Source organism: Tinamus guttatus, unplaced genomic scaffold (genome assembly GCF_059628265.1).
Source record: "Tinamus guttatus ecotype Peru unplaced genomic scaffold, ASM5962826v1 Tinamus_guttatus_pri_ptg000117l, whole genome shotgun sequence".
Lineage (NCBI taxonomy): Eukaryota > Metazoa > Chordata > Aves > Tinamiformes > Tinamidae > Tinamus > Tinamus guttatus.
The window spans coordinates 83,130-102,892 of record NW_028288651.1 but is presented as its reverse complement, the minus strand read 5'-3'; the positions used below and the strand labels follow the sequence as shown (position 1 = coordinate 102,892).

Genomic DNA, 19,763 nt, shown 5'->3' with positions numbered 1-19,763 from the left:
CAATACAAAGATGAAATACTTTTCCTATTGCTAAGCCTAAAGCTTTGTAACAAAAACACCTCATACCTCAGTGCCTCATTCTTTGTGAATGCTGGTGCACCTTCTGTCAAAAATGAGGAAAACAAAGGTGCGTAAACCACACTTTATCTTGTCCCATCACCAAAATCCATGAGAAACTTGTATGTAATACCTCTATGCTAAATACAGGTAACCAGAAAGCATTTCATAACAGCTGAAGATCTACTAGATGAACGTGGAAACAGAATGTTAAATAAGGATGAGGAACAGAATTTGTGTTTAAAGTCTACAATTATACCCACTACCCATCTACTATCTTTTTACGGAATGAAAGGCTGTGGCTTGATCCCAACTCTTGGAGATTAAAATGGAGTCAAAATGGAGACCAAGAAAGACATAATTTCATACTATTTAAATGTGACACGTGAACAGACTTAACAAAAGTATGACTATCCAGGAAAATGTATAAAGACAATTAGAAAATGACTTTAAGGGACTAAAAGTTTACTCTTCCCTCACCTTTTTCTTCATTTTTACATTTTTGAAAATTGCATGAACTCTCCATGTTTTTGCAAACATTGCACCAAATGCAGTTGTATATCCCACTGTAAGAATCCATGTTCGGACCTAAAAAATATACATATAAAAAAAAAGACAAAGAAAGATATTTAATTTTCACTAGATAATATGCATATCTTCATCTCAGTCACAATGCAATTTTTTACATTTGAAAGACAACTTCAACTAATACAAATTTACAAAAATGTTGACATTTCAAAATAGTTTTTTTTCACTATTTTCTATCTTTTCCTTTCCTCCTTCCATTCCTTCTAAAAGTATAGCAAACCTGAATAATGAATTCACACTCTCTTCCACATAGGCAAACACAATTTTGTTGCAATATTGTCCATTTTTTTTTCACTTTTACTGTATTTACTGTGTTACTGTTAGTTAGGAACTAACATTTTTATGTAGACTAAATAAAAGGAAATTGTGAGGTATGCCTCAGTAAGGATCTGATGAGAAGTTGAGCATTCCAGTAAGATAAGAAAAAATGATCTTAAAATTATCATGTTGGTTATAGTGGAATGACAGATACATAGCCTGGGTGGAAGACTTGAACCAAAGATAACACCTGGAACCTGAGTCTAAGTGAAGAGGACATAGGTGAGATCATGTAGAAGGGTGGAGTGATGAGACCCTAAGCTGGCTTCTGCGACCCTTGAAACCTCACTGTCTAATAGCTTTTCTGCCACTAGAAGACCCTTCTCATTCCCAAAGAGGGGCTAAAGACCACAGAGCAGAGCGGGCAAAAGACCATTGGGGAGGCGCAGGAAAGAGCTTGGAAACTGCAAATTAAGTTCAAAGCCTGAAAAACACAGTGGAACAGTCTCCTCTGCCCTCTAGAGATGCCACTTTGGCCAGCTGTAAAAGAGAAGGACTGAATAGATGTGAACAATTAAGTAAAAACAAAATGCATTGCACACTACAGATGGAAAAATTGGGTGAGACACAATGACTAGGAGGGTGAAGCCAGCCTAGGAAAGCAGAAAGTAGGCTTTTTTGGGCTATATTAAACTTACTTCGCTGTCCAATAAAGCATTTTTTGATCAAAATTATCTGATTTGTAGAAACCAGGACATTTAGAAAAAGGAATTAGGAAACAGTGTTTTGATGAACTAGAACTAGAGTTTTCACTGGAAAATTCACATCTGACTTCTGAGAGGTCAGATATTCTTGATTTGTAATGTTGGTACATGAATACTGATGGTAAGCTAGGTGAAGATGAAGGATTTAGTATTCTAAGATAAATATTAGAAATAATCTAAATGTTGCATTTCTAAGTCTGTGTAGCCTGTCTTTTGCCTTTCTATAAATCTCCCATGTTTGTGTTCAAAATCAGATTTTTTTTTTCAAAATTTCTGTGCAATACAAATTGTGATTTTTAGCATTGGATATCAAGAAAGAAAAAAAAAGAACAAAAGTAACTGCACAAAAGATTTTGATAAAGCAATAAGAAATATCAGATTACTACAGTGCCTTAAAAAGTATTTATGGCCCATAATGCTGAATTAGTGGAGGAAAGAACACAGAGAATGGTCCCACCTTGGGACTTGGCAAAGAGGAGATATTTGAAAATTCGTGGAGATAAACCACTATGAATCAGAAAGAATAAAAGTAAACTGAAGGAGAGGTACTCAAAACAGATACCCAGCATGCTCAGAGAAGATACAAAAAGAAACAGGAAAACAAGACAATGACTGGACAGGCAAGTGAGATTAAGGGTGAGGAGGCCTGCTGGGTCAGAAAAGTTAGAAAAGAACTGAGAATACAAAATCAGGTGTTACAAATGAGAAGAAAAATAGAAAGAGGTAGAAAAGGTGACTCATCCAATCTAGCAGCAGACGGTTGGAATAATTGTTTTTAGCAATTTACATTTCTCATATATACCATAAACAACGATTTGATCACCTTCAAGCTAAACTACAAAAACTCTCCATGTGCTATTATTCTAACAATACCCTCCCTCCCAATAGCCTATCGAGCTTCATAAACTTTGCCCACATTTTGGTTCTCTATGCATAGTAATTGGAGATTAAACACTTAAGAGTTGATATGAACTGCATATACAATATATATGAGCTGTAAGTAACTGAAAAATAAAACAGCTCAATGCAAAATAAAATGTTTAAATGCTTATAGAGTGCTTATTTTGTATGAAGGCAGTCTATGCCTGCATGATTGAACAAAAGTAACACTGCTTGTGGTACACATTATCTCCTCTCCTTGGCAGCATATTCTGAGTAAGAGCAGCTGGTAAGTATGTTAGCATTTAACAGCATGTGCAAACAAACTTGCTAAGCTGCCTGAGAGGATATGTGTCCCAAAACTGGCCACATTACAGAAAAAAACAGTGAATGGCTTAGATAGCAACCAGCAAATCACCACAGACGTCTGGAGAAAAGGATTGCTTATAGATTTTGAGCCTATATTTCCTGGATTAATAATGATACCAACAAAATCAGTACTGATCATCATTTAAGTCAAACCATATGAATGGAGCAGTACCTTGTTGTGGCAATGGTAAATGAGAAATTGAAAGAAAAAGAGAAAGGGAAGGGGAAAGCTAAAAGGAATGGGAAAGAAAGGAACAGATATTTAGAACAGGCTTTGACTGTCCATCATCCGTCATCTTACATTATGCTAATAACTTCAGCAATCATAGATCAATTCTGATTTTAAATATATTTCATTTTCACATGTTCATATTAGCCATTTTTTTAACTTCACATCAACTGTGACAACTATATTTACCATTCAATCTTTTTGCTGCTATTAATAAATATTCAACTCTTCTGTGTACAGTTTAGTGCTTTATTTGGCAAGCAGATTCATGGTATTTTCATGTTTCTAATAAGACTCCTTTGTTTTCACTGAAGCAGTAATTGCCTCTTGAGAATAGTAATAAATTCTTTCATGTTCATAATATTCCCGTAATTGAATATTCAGAAAAATGTTATTTTTATCATGTTCAGTTCAAAATTTTGTATGCATTTCTGCATTTGACTATGTAAATTTTAATAATATAACTATTGGCTATATTGGAAACCTTATGGCTCAGAGATATCAGGAGATTTTTATTATCATCTCTTGCTGATAAAAAGAAGAGGATAAATCTAAAATGAAGGGTTTTTTTAATTTTAAGGAAAGTGACCTAGAACTTAGCTGCTATAAATCATTAATGTAGTCAGCAAAATAAAAAAACCCAACAAACTCAAAACACTAAGAGCCAGAGATACATACATACAGAAACTAATGGACAGAGCACATAAGACTTGCACAAAAAATAATTTTCTTAAATTTTATCTGGACCTCTAACCCATTCTTTGAAAGAATATCAATAATTGGAGACTAGACTTAAGCCTGCACTGAATTCCTATGATGCTATAGAGTCAATCTGTAATTTCCTCATGTCAAAATTTTTAATTATGTCTGAGAAACATCACTCTTCTCCAGCAGCTACCAAATGAGCAGGAAAAGGACCTCCTTTAAAGATAGCAGACATAGCTTCAAATTCAACTCTACATCAGCTTAAAAATTTAAAAACGTTCCTATAGAATGGTAACTTGCAAAAATAGTTACTGATAATCTTTTTCTTAAATGTTATGTCATTACAAAATTCCTAACACTTTCATTGAATTTCAGGGTATATCTACCTACCCTATAAGTAGGGTTCTCTACTTACATTCCTTGATACTTATTTTATTGAGATATTTAGACTGACTGAATATATGTTCCAAAGTATCTGTTTATTACTTACAGGAGCTGAAACAACTATGAGGTATTTATTTAGTGATACATCTGCCCACTACCAAACAATGAAAGGGCCTCCAAAAAGAACCAGACCATTCTGTTTCATTTTCTATACTGTGGTTTGGAACAGAACAAGTGAAAACTCCACTGTTTTCTAATATTAATGTTAAAACAAATGTTGTAAGTTTTAATTACTCCTGACTTCAGTATTGTGGAGACTCTCAGTTTACAAAAAAGAGATTTACATCTTCCAGGAGCATAAACTATGACATAGGCTCCTTTAAACTTCCATTTCCAACAAAAAACCCTTCAAAATGACATAAAGATCTTATTTTTATAGAAGCTTTATTCTTCCATAATATCCTAAATACTAATAGCTGAAAAGCCTTTTTATAGTGTAACTTACATCTGAATTATATTTCTTCTCAACCAATGAGCTGGCTAGCCAACATTGAAAAGTACAAATTCTACTCTTAGTTATCTTCATATAAATTCACATACATCTTTACTATCATCTTCTTATCATAATAGAGATACATGTTATATTTATTTATCCATATATAAGCTCTAAAAAGTTATTTGGTATTGTAACTCAATGTTAATAAAAAAGATTGTGAACAATGTAAAGGGAAATTAGAAAATGGGGAAAGCATCAGAAACATCCAGAACAAACTCAGAATAATGCGAGGTACTTCATAAAAGTTGTCCAGATGAAATGAGGCAAAACCCCACAAAATACTCTTAGCCAGTGGTAAATATAGTAATATTGTCTAAATTTACAATTACTATTACACTGTATAAAAGAATTATTGTTAATTAACAAGATATCTTGGAAATTGTTGAAATGTGTAAAATTTCACTATTAAAAAGTTCTAATATGTTCTAATACAAGAACAAAAGTCATTTGACCATCATTGCACATGCATTCAGATGACCATGCAGTCATGAACTGGACAGGAATGCCTGGAAATGTGTTGAGCTCAATTAAAAAATGATAAAAACTTCAAATGCACTCAGTCAAGAAAGTGGTCCATAACTTCTGTTAAGTTACGGAAAAGAAAAAAAGAAACAGAGCACACTCTGAATAGCATATGAAATACACTCTGTGTTGTATCTTCATGTTTGCCATGCTCCTCTTTACCAGTATCAAAGAAGCAAATGATGAACATAAAGAATTAAAATGAAGAATAAAAGGTGCCTCATATCAGCATGGAGAATATATTGGATGTTCAGTGTGTGTTGGATATTATAGCCAAGCCAGATGACTTTTTTTATATAACAGTTATTGAATGGAGTACTGAAACACTTTGGTTCTTTAAGATACAACTTTTCCTGTCAATTAGAAAAATGTTTATGTTATGTTTCTGCAGAAGAACCACTCAAATTTAAGAATCCTGAAAGCACCATCTTGTCTGCTTTAAACCATTTTAATGTTTAATTTTAAATAAAAATTTCAAACCTTTGTTAATAGGACTTGACATCTCCAATATTGTTCATCTTAGTTGATGAGACTCAGTCTGATTTATTTTGGCAATATTAGTAATTAAATTGTTTTGTATATGCACATGGTTGGAAGTTGTGGTGCACAGAGGATTATCTTCAGGGTCTGAACTGAATAGAAGCTCCCAGTAGCTTGGTGGCATTTTAGTATTATACGTAGACACTTAAAGTGAAAAAAAATATATCAGTAAACCCTCTTATGTGTTTAGCCCTAGAGAACACAATTATTTTGTCCTTATTTCTTTGGACTACTCATGGGTTTAGAAATAAGTTCCTTCTATTGTTCTTGGTAAACTGGGAACATAAATGATAAGTGGAACGAACAAAAGTTTTTTAACATGTTTTCACTAGGGGCTTGATTCTGCTTCTATAAGCAGCAGCTAAATTCCCATTACATTAGAGAACTGAATTTTGTTCTTTCCATACAAATAAAGTGGTTCACATGCTGTGACATTTCCCATAATTGTTTGACAATATATTTCAGACTGTTTACACAGGTAGTGTAAGATATATTATAATAGTTTATGATTCTATGAGGCAGCTTTAAAATCTATTCACTGTCCTGCTGAAATTTTCTTGTTGAAATCAGTGACAGAATTTGATAGAAGTGAGATCAGTCTCAATGACACTGAGAAAATTATGGAAGTGATTATACAGAAAAGGGAAATTAAAATTAGCAGCTAGACAATTAAATAGGAAAATAAACTAAGGAATATAAGCAAAATGAGAAAGGTGAGACTGTTTTCTGAAGACGAAGAAGTGGATTAGAAGTATAAATCCCTTTGTAGTTCAGTAGGATTTGAATATCTGTTTTTTAAAATTTCAAACCAAAAATAAACAACCTAAGGAAAAGAAGAAAACAAATATAAAAGTATAAGGGAAAGAAAAAAATGGCAGTTGGATGAGTAATAAAGAGGACATCATCAATGACTAAAAAAATACAAAGGCTAGATATTATTTCCTAGCCCAAGGAGAGATCCAACTGACTATTGTCCATAGCACACAAAGCCATCTGCACCTTTGAAGAGGCTCCGCTGAGATCTTTTACTCCAAATATGGTCAAAAATTTGTAGTTATAAAAAAATGACTTTTTTAATATTTAACTTTTTAAACAGTCAAAACTCAAAGCAACGAGGTAAGACAAAACAGAAATAAACAAACAAATAAATAAATAGACAAAAATTTCATACATATTCTCACTTTCCACACTTTATCTTTAACGACAACTCCACATTTCCAGAGATGCTCTCAATCAACTCAGTGACTTTAAGAGTTTCAAACTGTCAGAGACTGCCCCTCCTAAACACACACACCCCACAAGAAGCTCATCCTACAGCCCTAAAACCTCACTTTTGCTCCATACTGCAATCTTTCTGTGTTTGATGCACAGGTTTGCAAGATGCATCTCTCCATTCTCACACTACCCTTCGATCTTCACCTTGTGCAAGCTGAGGATTTTCTCACAGAAGGCTCAATATGGACCATGGAGTTCTGCCTCACCTAGCTGTTCTTTGTGGGGGTATAGATGTGACTGTGAAAATTAGGGGAAAAAAAAAAGAACAAAAATATCTGCCTACCACATTGCTACAAGATACAGAATTAAATTTTGAGAGTTCATCACTTATAATTAAGAACAATAGTAGCAGATATACCGCAAGCGCTTCTGAAAATCTGAGTACCTCTAAAGGTGAATGGTTGTATTTTAATGTACTGCTTAAGGAAGATAAGGTCTGTATTATGTATTGTTGGCAAGAATTTACCTATTCTCAGATTGTCTGATTGAAAAGAAGTCCAGATATTTATATGTTGCAGCAGGCAGCTGGGCTTTGCCAGTGGATATTTCCATCACTTCTTTCTCACTTTCTGTTTCTCCTAGCCCCACATTCTTACTTTGTTTTGTGTACAAAGCTTGCCTAGAAATGCTTGCATCACAGCTGAGTGTAATTGACTGAAATGCGAATATCTGGAAATGTCTTGGGTTAGATGAGAGTGCTACTGAACACAAGTGTGGAAAAACAAAAGAAAACAAAACAGAGCAGAACTGAAAATGAATTGGCTCCGAGAACTTTTGGGACAGAGCCTAAATGCCAGTGTAAAGACAGCTAATGGAGTTTAGAATGGTCATTGGAGATACCAGCCTTTCTCTCAGAACATCATCAGTTGCCAATGAACCTCATGCACTCTGTTTTACCTTATTCAAGACAAAACACTGATTAAGACACAGTGACACCAGGACAACTGCTTGGTAATTCATAAGCAAGTACATGCTAAAGTATGCTGTATTTTATTGATGGCATAAACTGCAGGACTTAGATCTTATTTTCACTGGTCTAAAACCTTTGCAGAACTCCATTGTACAAAGGAGATTCAGCTAGTAGGTACCTCCAGAGAAGACTACTCCCAGAATGGTGTGAATTCTTACAGACTTATTCCAAATGACTCTCTCAATTATCTATGCTGAACACCCTCTAGGACAAAAAGTGCTGCTGCACTTCAGAGACACAATTGGAAAAGAGGAGAGCTAATCAGTCTACTATCACCAGCTACTATGTTACACCTTTTTGCACAGAGATTATGGATGCTCTATAGCAACTTGGAGTGCTTAAAACAGCGTTCTTTTGAGACTCACATCTAATCAGATGTGTCTGGATACATCTGCCTAATAAAATTAATAAAAACAATTAAATTAAATTCAACTAAAAATTCATGTCAGTTTTATTTATTTGTTTCTTCAGGAAGAGTAAAGGAAATTGAGTTCCTTCCTAGGGTCATACTAGCCTTTCATTCTGTAGCAGTTACAAATTGCAAAAACATTACTAGTATAAAACGCAAAGCAGAAAATCCTCACTAGAATGTATTACAGAAATCTCAATATTATGGTCGTATTTAATATTCCTTTTTAACTATCTCTACTAGTATGTCAACTTAAGCTCTAGCCACAGGTATGTCACTGAAGTGCCAATTTCTACTCTGTCCTTTCTTTCAAAGGCTTTCAATTATTTTTCCACTCACTTGCATTTTTCCAGTTAGTATCACATCTTGTTTCATACCCATACTTTTGAATTCTCCTTTGTTCTGATATCATTCTAATTCTGAGATTTAAAAAATATAAATTATATATATTAAAATCAAAAGTTTGATTCTAATCTAGTCTAGTTTGGCATACACATACATTTAAAGAGGTACTGCATTTCTTTTCCTTTTCCAGTGCAATCAAAAAAGTTACTATTAAGTATCACATGGTCTACCTGTTCTATACTGTAGAACTTCTACACTTTTTCATTCTCTGAATTAGAGACGTCCAGATGTCATATTGCAAAACTAAAATTATATGTAATTAAAACTGTAGCAGTGAATACTATTAAAGAAATTAAGACAGAGTGGAAACAGATAATACCATATGTGGTATTATGAATTCCTAACATAGGAACACATATTGCTATATATTTAAGTATACCTGATTATTTTTCCACAGAAAATGGACGTACTAAGATCTGTTGGAAACAAATGCGTGAAGGCAAAGGAACAGAAGAGTTACAGAATAGAACAGTGGGTTTCTCTCTGCCATATATATGAAATCCCCAGCGTTGTTTCCTAGATCCAGGTAAAGCATGTTGTCACAGTCAATGGAGGCCATGAAAGATGATTTCTGAGAGAAGATATCTTCTGGAAGATCTTTAAACTACAGAAGGAAAACTTTCTAAGAGTAGCTTCAGTTAGAATTTGGGGGAAAAAAAAAAGTTCCTGATAGTTTTTTTCTCAGAAGGTTTTCCTGTATTTATGATTGCAGTATTAGCCACTGACAGAGCTGAGATTCATACTAAGATACATGAGTAGACACATACAGAAAAGTAGTACCAGAAATGTTCCTGCACTGCAGTGGAAACCTGAAAATATCCAGCATGGGGAAGAAATGTCAAAATCCACAATTTTCTGATTTTTTTTTTAACAAACAAGCAAACAAAAATTTTTCAAGGTACATGGCAATATTTTGCAGGTATCTTTAAGAACATAAGTTTTTCTTTCCCACTTTCTTTTACTATTATTTTTTTCAAATGCTTGTCCAGATCTGCCTGTATGGCAGTTAGTTTTGTTAATCACCATGTCCAACACAAAGAATTAATTAAGATAATGTACCAGAAAAAAATACAAATTAAAAAAAAATACAAGAGAGTCATAAGGTAAGACAGAATATAGCAGCCCTCACTTAAATTTTGCAGCATTTATTTTATGAGAGTGGAATATTTAGAGAATGACAGTAGAGGTTGCATTTTGAGAAGCAAACTAGAGAAAGCTCACAAAATGTATGTCTGAAAAAATATAGTTCTAATACACAGCATTTTGAAAGGACTGGTTAGTTTTCAGAGTTAAGACTGAGTTCTGTTTCACACTTAAAAGAAGGGCACAAGCTCTTTGTTTCATATAATTTAATATAAACAGAGACCTGTTTCTTAGACCATCCCCATGCTGATAAGTGCCTCTGGTTCCACTTTCTTCCCTTCTGGTCTGCAGTGCTTGGCATGGGCAAATGGTACTGCTGCAAGAGAAGGATTGCAGATAGCCCATTCACACAAAATGCTACAGCCTAGCAGTGAACTCTGAATTCAAGGCACTTGAGGGTGAAGGAGACATTGTTACCTATGATTTCCACTTCCTGCCACTGTATTCTTCTGAAAAGTAGGGTGAGAAAAGAATGGGAACTGATATTACCAACTTGTTTTACACTGAGACTCCTCTGCCATTAGAAATCTGTTCACAAAGAAGGATATGATTACTGGATAACAAGCAAATGGCAGTATCTCACACTTTCTATTGCTTCCCTATACACATTCAAAGAGTCTTACACCTAGCTTGTGAAATGAGAACTGCTTGTCCTTTCAAGTCTTCTGACATATGTCTTTCTACTGGCTATATATAGAACATGTGATCTAAATTTAGGAGCACTGGCTATTCTTTCCTCCCCCTCCTTTTCTGCTAGAGGTTAGCTGCCCAAAATACAGGTATGTTCAGCTGGAACTAATGAAGCTAGGACTTTGCCCCAACAAATCCTAAATGTTCACACATACTCTGTCTTGTAGTACATCTTAATATGTACTAAAGATGTCTTCAGAATGAAATGTTGTGATAAGCACATAATATTTCATATCTACAGTAGTTTTAGTCAATATGCAGGTTTTAAGTGGAAATAGAAAAGCATCCACAGAAGCCAGCTTTAGACATCAAACTTTCATGCTTTGAATTGTTCTCTGAAAGTGTTTCTATCTCTGTCCTTCACAAATTTAAACACTTAAATAAAGGTGCATTGAAGTGCATATTTCTTAAAGACCTAGAGGAAGATAAAGAACATAGTGAAGATAAGTCCTGAGTAAGTCTGATATTCTTAGGCAGCAGACTACGCACCATTTTAGGATATTTTGAAAGAAAAAGAGCCAATGAATCAGATGAACACATCAAAGAAAAGATCCAAACAAAACACTGCAATGCTTTCAGGAGGAATATCATTGCACTGATGTCCTTCTTACCTTCTGCCCTTTCTTTGAAGTTTTATCTAAGTCAGGTTTCTTACAGAATTTAGTTTGGAAGCCTCAGTTTTAAGGTTTGGATGCATCACCTAATGTATATTTTTTATATATATGTTATATATAGTATCAATGATCATAAGAGGCACAGAGTAGATTGTTGCAGGCAACTGTAAGACAGAATGTTTGGGTCTCCTATCCATATATAAATCTTTCCAGTTAACATGAAGGTAGAACTCCTATGAGATAGGCCATGTTCAAGGTGCTGCACTGTAACTAGTGTATAACAGTACTGATATTAAACCACACAAATTATTCTAGCACTGGAGCTGAGAACATAGCATAGCTGGAAACAGTGCTTGGTCACAGAGCGCTGAAAGCTTTAATCTCTAGGCAAACAACAAGAGTAGTCAAAAAATCCTATCTATTTATGCTGAAAATCCAAATCACTACCTACATCCACGTAAATACATCCTTATTACAGCAAGCAATTAATAATTACAAGCATTTCTGATGACCTATTTAATTGGTTTCAGGGTTACTTGTTTTGCTATGATATATTCTATGTAGGTTTAGGTTTGTGTGAGTTTTCAGTCTAGCTAGAAATGTGTATGATGATAAAAGCTTTTGGAATTCACAAAATACGTGGCCATATTATTTCACTAAGATTATAGAGTTGCATATGTCTCAGAATGTGGTCCCCAAAATTATCATGGGAACAAATTAAGAGCATCTGTGATTAAATGGAACAAAACATCCAACTAGTACTTTTTCCTTTTGCACATCTTGCAGAGCTTTCTTCATGAGCATCTTAAACTAAAATATATGGAATTACTTACTGTACAAAGTGTCTCAAATGTCTTTTTGGAGACAAAGGATCCATCAAGGCCAAAAAGAAAAATAGATGCATAAGAAAGCATTCCTCCAAGGATAATAAGGTTGTTCATGTAGGGACTGGACATCTTTATTAGCCTACAGACAAAAGGTGATAGTGCATTAAAGGCAGGGGGGAAATACAGCTATGTTATTAAAGAAGAGTTTTTTCATAACAAAGGCAAATCAGGCAAATAGATGACCCTTCTTGTAAAACTATGAAATCTACAAGCCCCCAGACTTCTTTTTTTTTTAAGAGCTATTATTGTTTTAGATTATTGGATGCTTAACTATACTGATAGATTAGTTAGCTAGAATTAATGCACAAAGAATAATCACACTTTTCAATGACAATTAAAAGAACACTGAACTACATAGCAAATTTAATTAAATTAGTTGTAAAATATGTTCTTCCTATAGTTTTAATGCACTAATAGCGTACGCATATTTTGATTGCAGCCTTTACAAATGGCACTTAAAAATGAAGAAATTATGACAGAAGTAACATGAATATCTTACTTCTGATTTCTGTTTTTGATGTTAAAGAACAAGAAAGCACTGGCCATTATCATTCCAAGGATAGTGAGGGCTGAAAGGATGCTGTAGAGAGGAAGAGAGATCTTGCGTAGCTCTTCTTGTATGATTGTTTTGTCCTTTGGAGGCTCAAGTCCTAGAATTGCAGAAAGAAAAAATGGCTAAAGTTTTTTTTTTCTAGGAAATTATATCTGTCCTCAGCATTATACTCACAACAGACTTAGCAACTGTAAACCACAGCTGTAGCTGATGAAATGTCATTGACTTTTGAGAGACACATTTTAGTCAAATATGATTGACAAAGAAGATTTGTATTTCTGAAGCAGGTGAACATCTTCTTCCGGGGAGAAAATGCATATATATATATATATACATATATATATATATATATATGATTTTCTGCAGCAGAAAAATGAGGAGACAGAGGACATGGTTTCTCATCACAGTTTCCTTGTTGCCTGGTCATGTTCTATAGGCCTTGCTATCTAGTATCCATGGACAAAACCAACTAATCAATAAAACAAAGCTAAGTTAGAGAAGTTTGCTATTTTGGCTTAACCACCAGTCACCCAAAATTAATTCCTTCTTCACTATAGAGAAATGTGTCAGGGTGCCTTGTGGGCTGGCAGCTCCCTAGGGCTGGGACAGACGCACGTACCTACATCTGGCAAGGACGTGGGGTCCCAGCGGAGCTGAACTGGAGCCTCTGGCCAAAAAGTAGGGGTTGATGGAGGCCTTGGGGAGGTATAGTGGGTGACATTGACAGACTCACTTTTCAAAATCCTGCAGATGTCGACCTGAATGTCTGAACGTAAAAGCTATACTTACCATCACAAACTTGACTGACACTCAGCTCTGACTGAATAAGGCTTTTTGGTTTAAGGAGAAGAATTATTTTCTGAAAATTATGATAAAGCTCTTCATTCTCCACTTGCTTTCCTGACCTTATCTACTTACTACATTTTTTCTTGGTGTAGGCAGATTGACAAAAGATCTATTGCTTCACCTACTTCCTTCAGAAAGAAATTTTGCATCCAAAAATGTCTGAACCTATCCTTACCACATAAACTCTGTATGGGGAAGTGGAAAGGTTTTACAAAGGCAGGCCTTTCATGGAAAGAAAGGTTTCCTTTGTAAATTAATGGTATTAAATCAATATTCAACTACACCACGGGTTCCTCCTTCCTGCAAAAATAATCTACTCCTTTTTTGTCATCCTTCCTCTGGTAGTTCAGTCCCCAAAAGTACGCCAGAAAGAAAGATGGAGACCTTGAGGGGCTGGACACGCAGTCATGAATTAGATCACTTCAGTGAAACTTTGGTACATTTGTTTGGTACACTTGGTATGCTCATGCAAACCTTGAATATCCACTCCTAGGAAGCAGGCATAGTAAAGGACTGGATATGGCAGTTTAATACAGTCACAGGGGAAACCACACAGAACTCATGACGCTGACTTAGCTTTACCTTGTCTTACTGAATTGTGCCATAATAGTCACATCTAATCTTAATTATTAGCTTTCCAGAGAGTCTACATATCTATATGTCCTTAATTTCTGCTGACATTAGTCTGCCCCGATTATATATGCAACTGCTATGAGGGCAGAGGAAGTCATCATGTTAACTTTGGAGCAGCATGGCGACAAAAGTGTTGAGAAGACAATGGCAAAATTGCCTATTTGGCAGTGCTGCTGGGCTACTAGCCCTGGGCTGCTTGGTCTATACCTCAATAACCATCTTAAAGCTACCTTTGATATGTTGAAATAGTATTTTCTAATTAACAGATATCTCACAAAGGAAAACAACCACTTGTACAAACACAGTACGTGGGACCACCTCTCAGGTGAGATGAATTGGGGAAATGGAAAATGGGAATGAAATTAGAGTATTATTGCTTGATGAAGATGAAATAAAAGAGATTTCCTGTGGCTTGCTGAAATAACAAAGAACATTTTTATACACATATCAATTTCAGCTTGCCCCAGTTATTGGAATAGAAAACAATTACACAGTATCCAAATATTGCAATTTTCTGTTGAGAATTCTCATATTTTCTTGCATGTACCAGTAAAATGCTAAATAGTTCAATTCTTCTACTGCAGTTTCATAGCTATTCAATACTAAAAACCCTAACGGTGAGCTAAACAATATGCATTCTTGCAATCTATATATAGTCATCCATGTAATTCTTTTATCTCACTCCATTTTTTATCCTACCTTGGAACCTGATGCTGTTATTGATTATTTCCAGTGTGTCAGCTACAGCATTATACTCTCCCACCTTCACTTCCTTTCTTTCTGCAAGAAACAAACAAGAGTGATTGCTTGTGGCAGTTCACCTCTCTCAATTATTTAACTGCTTTTGTCTTCTTTTTGACAGTATGCTATATTCACATAATCATAAAAGAAAATTCTCAAAGAAATGTTCCTCATGTACAAGAATTATTAAAACAGGCAGCCAAAATCATTAAAAGAAGCATTCCTGAAATTAGAAGTATTTTTAAACTCTTATTCACCTCATCACAAAATTATTGTAGTGGGACACTACAATATAGTGTATTGTAGTGGGACACTATTGTAATGGGACATCTCTAATGTAAAGATCACACATAGTTACTGGTTCACATTGACTAGGACATTTTTCTGGAAGAACAGATATGGCTATCCATGCCATAATCCCATGTCCTACTCCTATTTAAACAACTGGGACATGTTGTTTAGTGAAGCATTTCTCAGTGGCCTACTCCAGACAGTATGAAGTAGACTGGCTAGTTAATAAATACGCTAAAAATCTAATCTCTTATTCTAACTGGGAATTAATAACTAATTAGCACACTGATTGCAAAACAGTCTGTATAACTAAAGCCAACTTTCACCTTGAGCTAAATTATTTACTGTTACCCTCAACTGGTATTTTGGGACTATATTTGTATATATGCCCATCTTGTACCTAAGGGATTTAAGTAATGCAGATATGGAAACTTCATAAGTTTGGCTACTTCCTTGTTCACTATATTTTGAATTTTGTCACACATTTGTCCCAGGGCACCCGGTAAAAATTCTGAGGGCATCTGGTAAAAATTAATTTCCAGTATTTCTTAGGGTTTTTTTTTTTGGTATTGCTTAAGGTTGCATGAATTTACTAAATCACCACTTCTTGTGGTACTGATTTCAGGAACTGATTGCATTTAACTGGTTGTAGCTGTTTATTTTAGCAACTTCTATGGGCTGATTAATATGAATCTGAAAACTCACAGGAGGTAAAAGTTTTTCTTGCATAAGCCTCACTTCTTATTGGCAAAACTGTATACACAGAACTGTATACCACGCTTGACTGCAAACCTGGCAGAGGTGCCTAGGCATTTTGTAAAAACCCATCAAAGGTAAGAGCTTGCAATTTGCAAGCTAACTTTTCTTTCACATAAACATGATCCATTTGTGGTATCCTGAGACTAATCTGAAACAAAAGTGTGCTTTGCTAGTCATCAGCATCACCTTTACAAGGCCCTGATGGGTGAGTAAAGAGTTAATGATGACACTGCTGAATTGTACTCTGAAAATGTGGCAGAGACTTGATAAGGTAAACAATGGATACTGCCCCCAGCAGGAAGACAGGAAAATGGGAAATCTTGTGGAGGCAGGATGGTCCCACTTTGCTAAACACTGCAGCAATACCAAATCGGACAAGCTTGTAAACACTGATAAGGGACTGAGACCTATCATGGTGACAGTTCAGAAAAAACATATGCTTTTATAGATCTCACATGAAAATTTTGGAAAAAGTGCTTTGTAAGAATGACCATAGCACAGTTACGTACTCCTTCCCTAAGGGTATAAAAGAGAGAGTCTAGCATTGATGACTTCAGCAGGGTTCTGGAACAACATCTGAACATCTGGCTGGACCGTGACATGAGTATCCTTCAACTCCTCTTAACTTGGCACACTGGGCTAAGGTAATTCTTTGACAGGTTGAGAGTCCCCTGTGCATTCAAGGTGTAAGAGTGCTCATTTGCATCTCCTTACAAGGTTGAGAGTCCTATGTATATTCAGGGTGCAGAAATGCTAGCATATATTTTTCACTCCTTGCAAAGTTCAGAGGCCCCTGTATACTCAAAGTAACACTACAGCAATTTTAAAAATTATTTCATTTGATTTTAGCTTTTTTAATAAAATTGTTTCTTTTTATTCTGAGACAAGCAGTGTACTCTATTTAATTGTATTAATTGTTAATTTCTGCTTTCTACTTGATAAGTTGACTCCTGTAATAATCATGCCAGTTAATGGTGGATGTTGTTATCACAAAGATTTCATAGTGGTGAATAAAGTCAACTAGGTAAAGCCCATTGATCATTGCACCTTTGGATTATTTTACTGTCTCCTTTAATGATAGATAGCACGACAAACTTCTTTTGCACACAGTAAAGCATACACTTAACAGGTAAAAAGAAGTTTATGCCTCTTGTCAAGCGCTGAGAATTCTATGAGAAATAGATATATGCATAAATATTTGTATCCATTAAATAATTAAATCTTCACAGCAATAACTTCTGTGTTCAAATGGTTATTTCTTTTGCAGATGATTCAAAACTGATGAACTAGATGGATACTGTTTCTATAAATATATTAACAAGAAGAGGAGGGCCAAGGAGAATCTCCATTCTTTTTTGGGATGAGCCAGGGAACATTGTCACCAAGGATGAGCAAAGGCCTCAGTACTTAATGCCTTCTTTGCCTCAGTATTTTACACCCAGATCAGTTATCCTCAAGGTACTTAGCCCTCTGAGCTGGAAGTTACCTATAGAGAGCAGAAGAACTTCCCCATAATTCAGGAGGAAACAGTCAGTGACCTGCTACTCCAACTGAACACTCACAAGTCTATGGGATCAGATGGGATCCACCTGAGGGTTCTGAGGGAGCAAGTGGAAGTGCTCGCCAAGTCACTCTCCATAATCTGTCAGGGGTCCCGGCCAACAGAGGAGGTCCCAGACAACTGGAGACTTGTCAATGTGATGCCCATTGACAAGGGTTGAATGAAGGATCTGGGAAGTTATAGGCCTATTAACCTGACCTCAGTATCAAGAAAGGATATGAAGTAGATTATCTTGAGGGTGATCACACAGTATGTACACAACAACCAAGGGATCAGGCCCAACAAACATGGGTTCATGAAAGGCAGGTCCTGCTTGACCAACCTGATCTCCTTCTATGACCACATGACCTGCCTAGCGGATGAAGGAAAGGCTATAGGTGTGGTCTACTTAGACTTTAGTAAGGCCTTTGACACCATCTCCCACTGCTTTCTCCTGGAGAAGCTGACAGCTCATGGCTTAGACAGGTGTACTCTGTGTTGGGTGAAAAGCTCTCTGGATGGCCAGGCCGAGTGGTGGTGAATGGAGCTAAGTCCAACTGGTGACTGCTCGTAAGTGGTGTTGGCCATGGGTCAATGTTGGGGCCTGTCCTCTTTAATATTTTTATTGATGATCTGGATGAAGGGATAGAGTGGAACTTCAACAAATTTGCTGACAGCATCGAGCTGGGAGAAAGAGTTGATCTGCTTTAGAGTAGGAAGGCTCTACAGAGGGATGTGGACAGGCTGCATTGACAGGCTGAGGCAAACAATTCAACAAGGTCAAGTGCCAGCTCCTGCTTTTCAGTCACAACAACCCAAAGGCTTGGGACCGTAGAGTTGCATGGTTGACAGTCAGCTCAACATGAGCCAGCAGTGTGCCCAAGTGGCGAGGAAGGCCAACAGCAGCCTGTCTTGTATCAGGAACAACGTAGCTAGCAGGACTAGAAAAGTGATTGTTCCTCTGTACTCAGTGAGTGGTGAGGCCGCACCTCGCATACTGTGTTCAGTTTTTGGCCCCCTCAGTATGAGAAAGACATGGAGGTGCTGGAGTGTATCTAAAGAAGCACATTGAAGCTGGCGAAGGAATCGGAGCACAGACCTTATAAGGAGCAGCCGAGGGAACTGGGATTATTTAGTCTGGAGAAGAGTAGGCTCAGGGAAGACTTTATGGCTCTCTACAGCTACCTGAACAGCGGTTGTAGTGAGGCGGGGGTTGATCTCTTTTCCCAAATACCTACCGACAGGAAATGGCCTCAAGCTGCTCCAGGTGAGGTTCAGGTTAGACATTAGGAAAAATTTCTACATGGAAACAGTGGTGAAGCATTGAAACAGGCTGCCCAAGTAAGTGGTAGAGTTACAGTTCCTGGCAGTGTTCAAGAAATGTGTAGATGAGGCACATAGGGACATAGTTTAGCAGGTATGGTGTTGAAGGGTCAGATAAATCTAACCTGTCTAAAAATTCACCATTCATAAGGTAACATCCCACTAACAGGTTCAGGCCAGAGACAAGGTGAAGGATGCCAGGAAAGGTGACATTATTATTTTTTCCAGCTTTTCTCCTGGTCACATTCTCCTGTAAAGAATGAATGTCTTTCTTGGGTACCTTAAACTGTCAGTCACTTAGCTATCATGTGCCACTGATGATCTTAGCTCATCTTCCCATTTTCTTCTGCTACCTTTGGGAGAAGCTCAGGAAGGATTAATGTTCCACACAGTCATAGTAATTTTGTGACTAAAGGTATTCAGAAGTTAAGAAAGTGAAGAAGTTAATGAAAGAGTGGTCAATTACAAGCAATGAAAAAACTCATGTGATGCTTTCAGGCTGATGGAATCTGAGCACACTCACCATACTTCAGTAAGTCCAGTGAAGGCTGTCTGCACAGTCGCTTTTTACCTGTTTCACCTTTGCATGGCCCATTTTGAAAGTGGATAACAAAATAACTGTGACTTCCCATGAAACCTGGAAATGCTATTTTAAATGCCTTTGCATTACTGAGTTAAACTAAGCATTATGAAAAATAACTTATTACAGAATAGATAATGAAAATATTTATTCTTCTTGATCCTGCAGAAACTTGCAGAAAATTAACATAATCTTAGATTATGGGTCCTTGTCCTACAGGACAAAAAGCTTTTCTGTTATCCTTATCAGATAT

General features: G+C 36.1%; 1 protein-coding gene across 1 annotated transcript in view; it reads right to left on the bottom strand.

The window, feature by feature from the left end:
- Positions 1-19,763, bottom strand: part of LOC104567792 (gamma-aminobutyric acid type B receptor subunit 2) — a 196,070-nt gene that overhangs the window by 120,009 nt on the left and 56,298 nt on the right. The window contains exons 6-9 of the mRNA XM_088521333.1: positions 14,976-15,056; positions 12,744-12,894; positions 12,191-12,323; positions 538-645 (exon numbers count right to left, since the gene is read on the bottom strand). Of these exons, the coding sequence (XP_088377459.1) occupies positions 538-645; positions 12,191-12,323; positions 12,744-12,894; positions 14,976-15,056 (473 nt within the window). The remainder of the gene's footprint in view (positions 1-537; positions 646-12,190; positions 12,324-12,743; positions 12,895-14,975; positions 15,057-19,763) is intronic.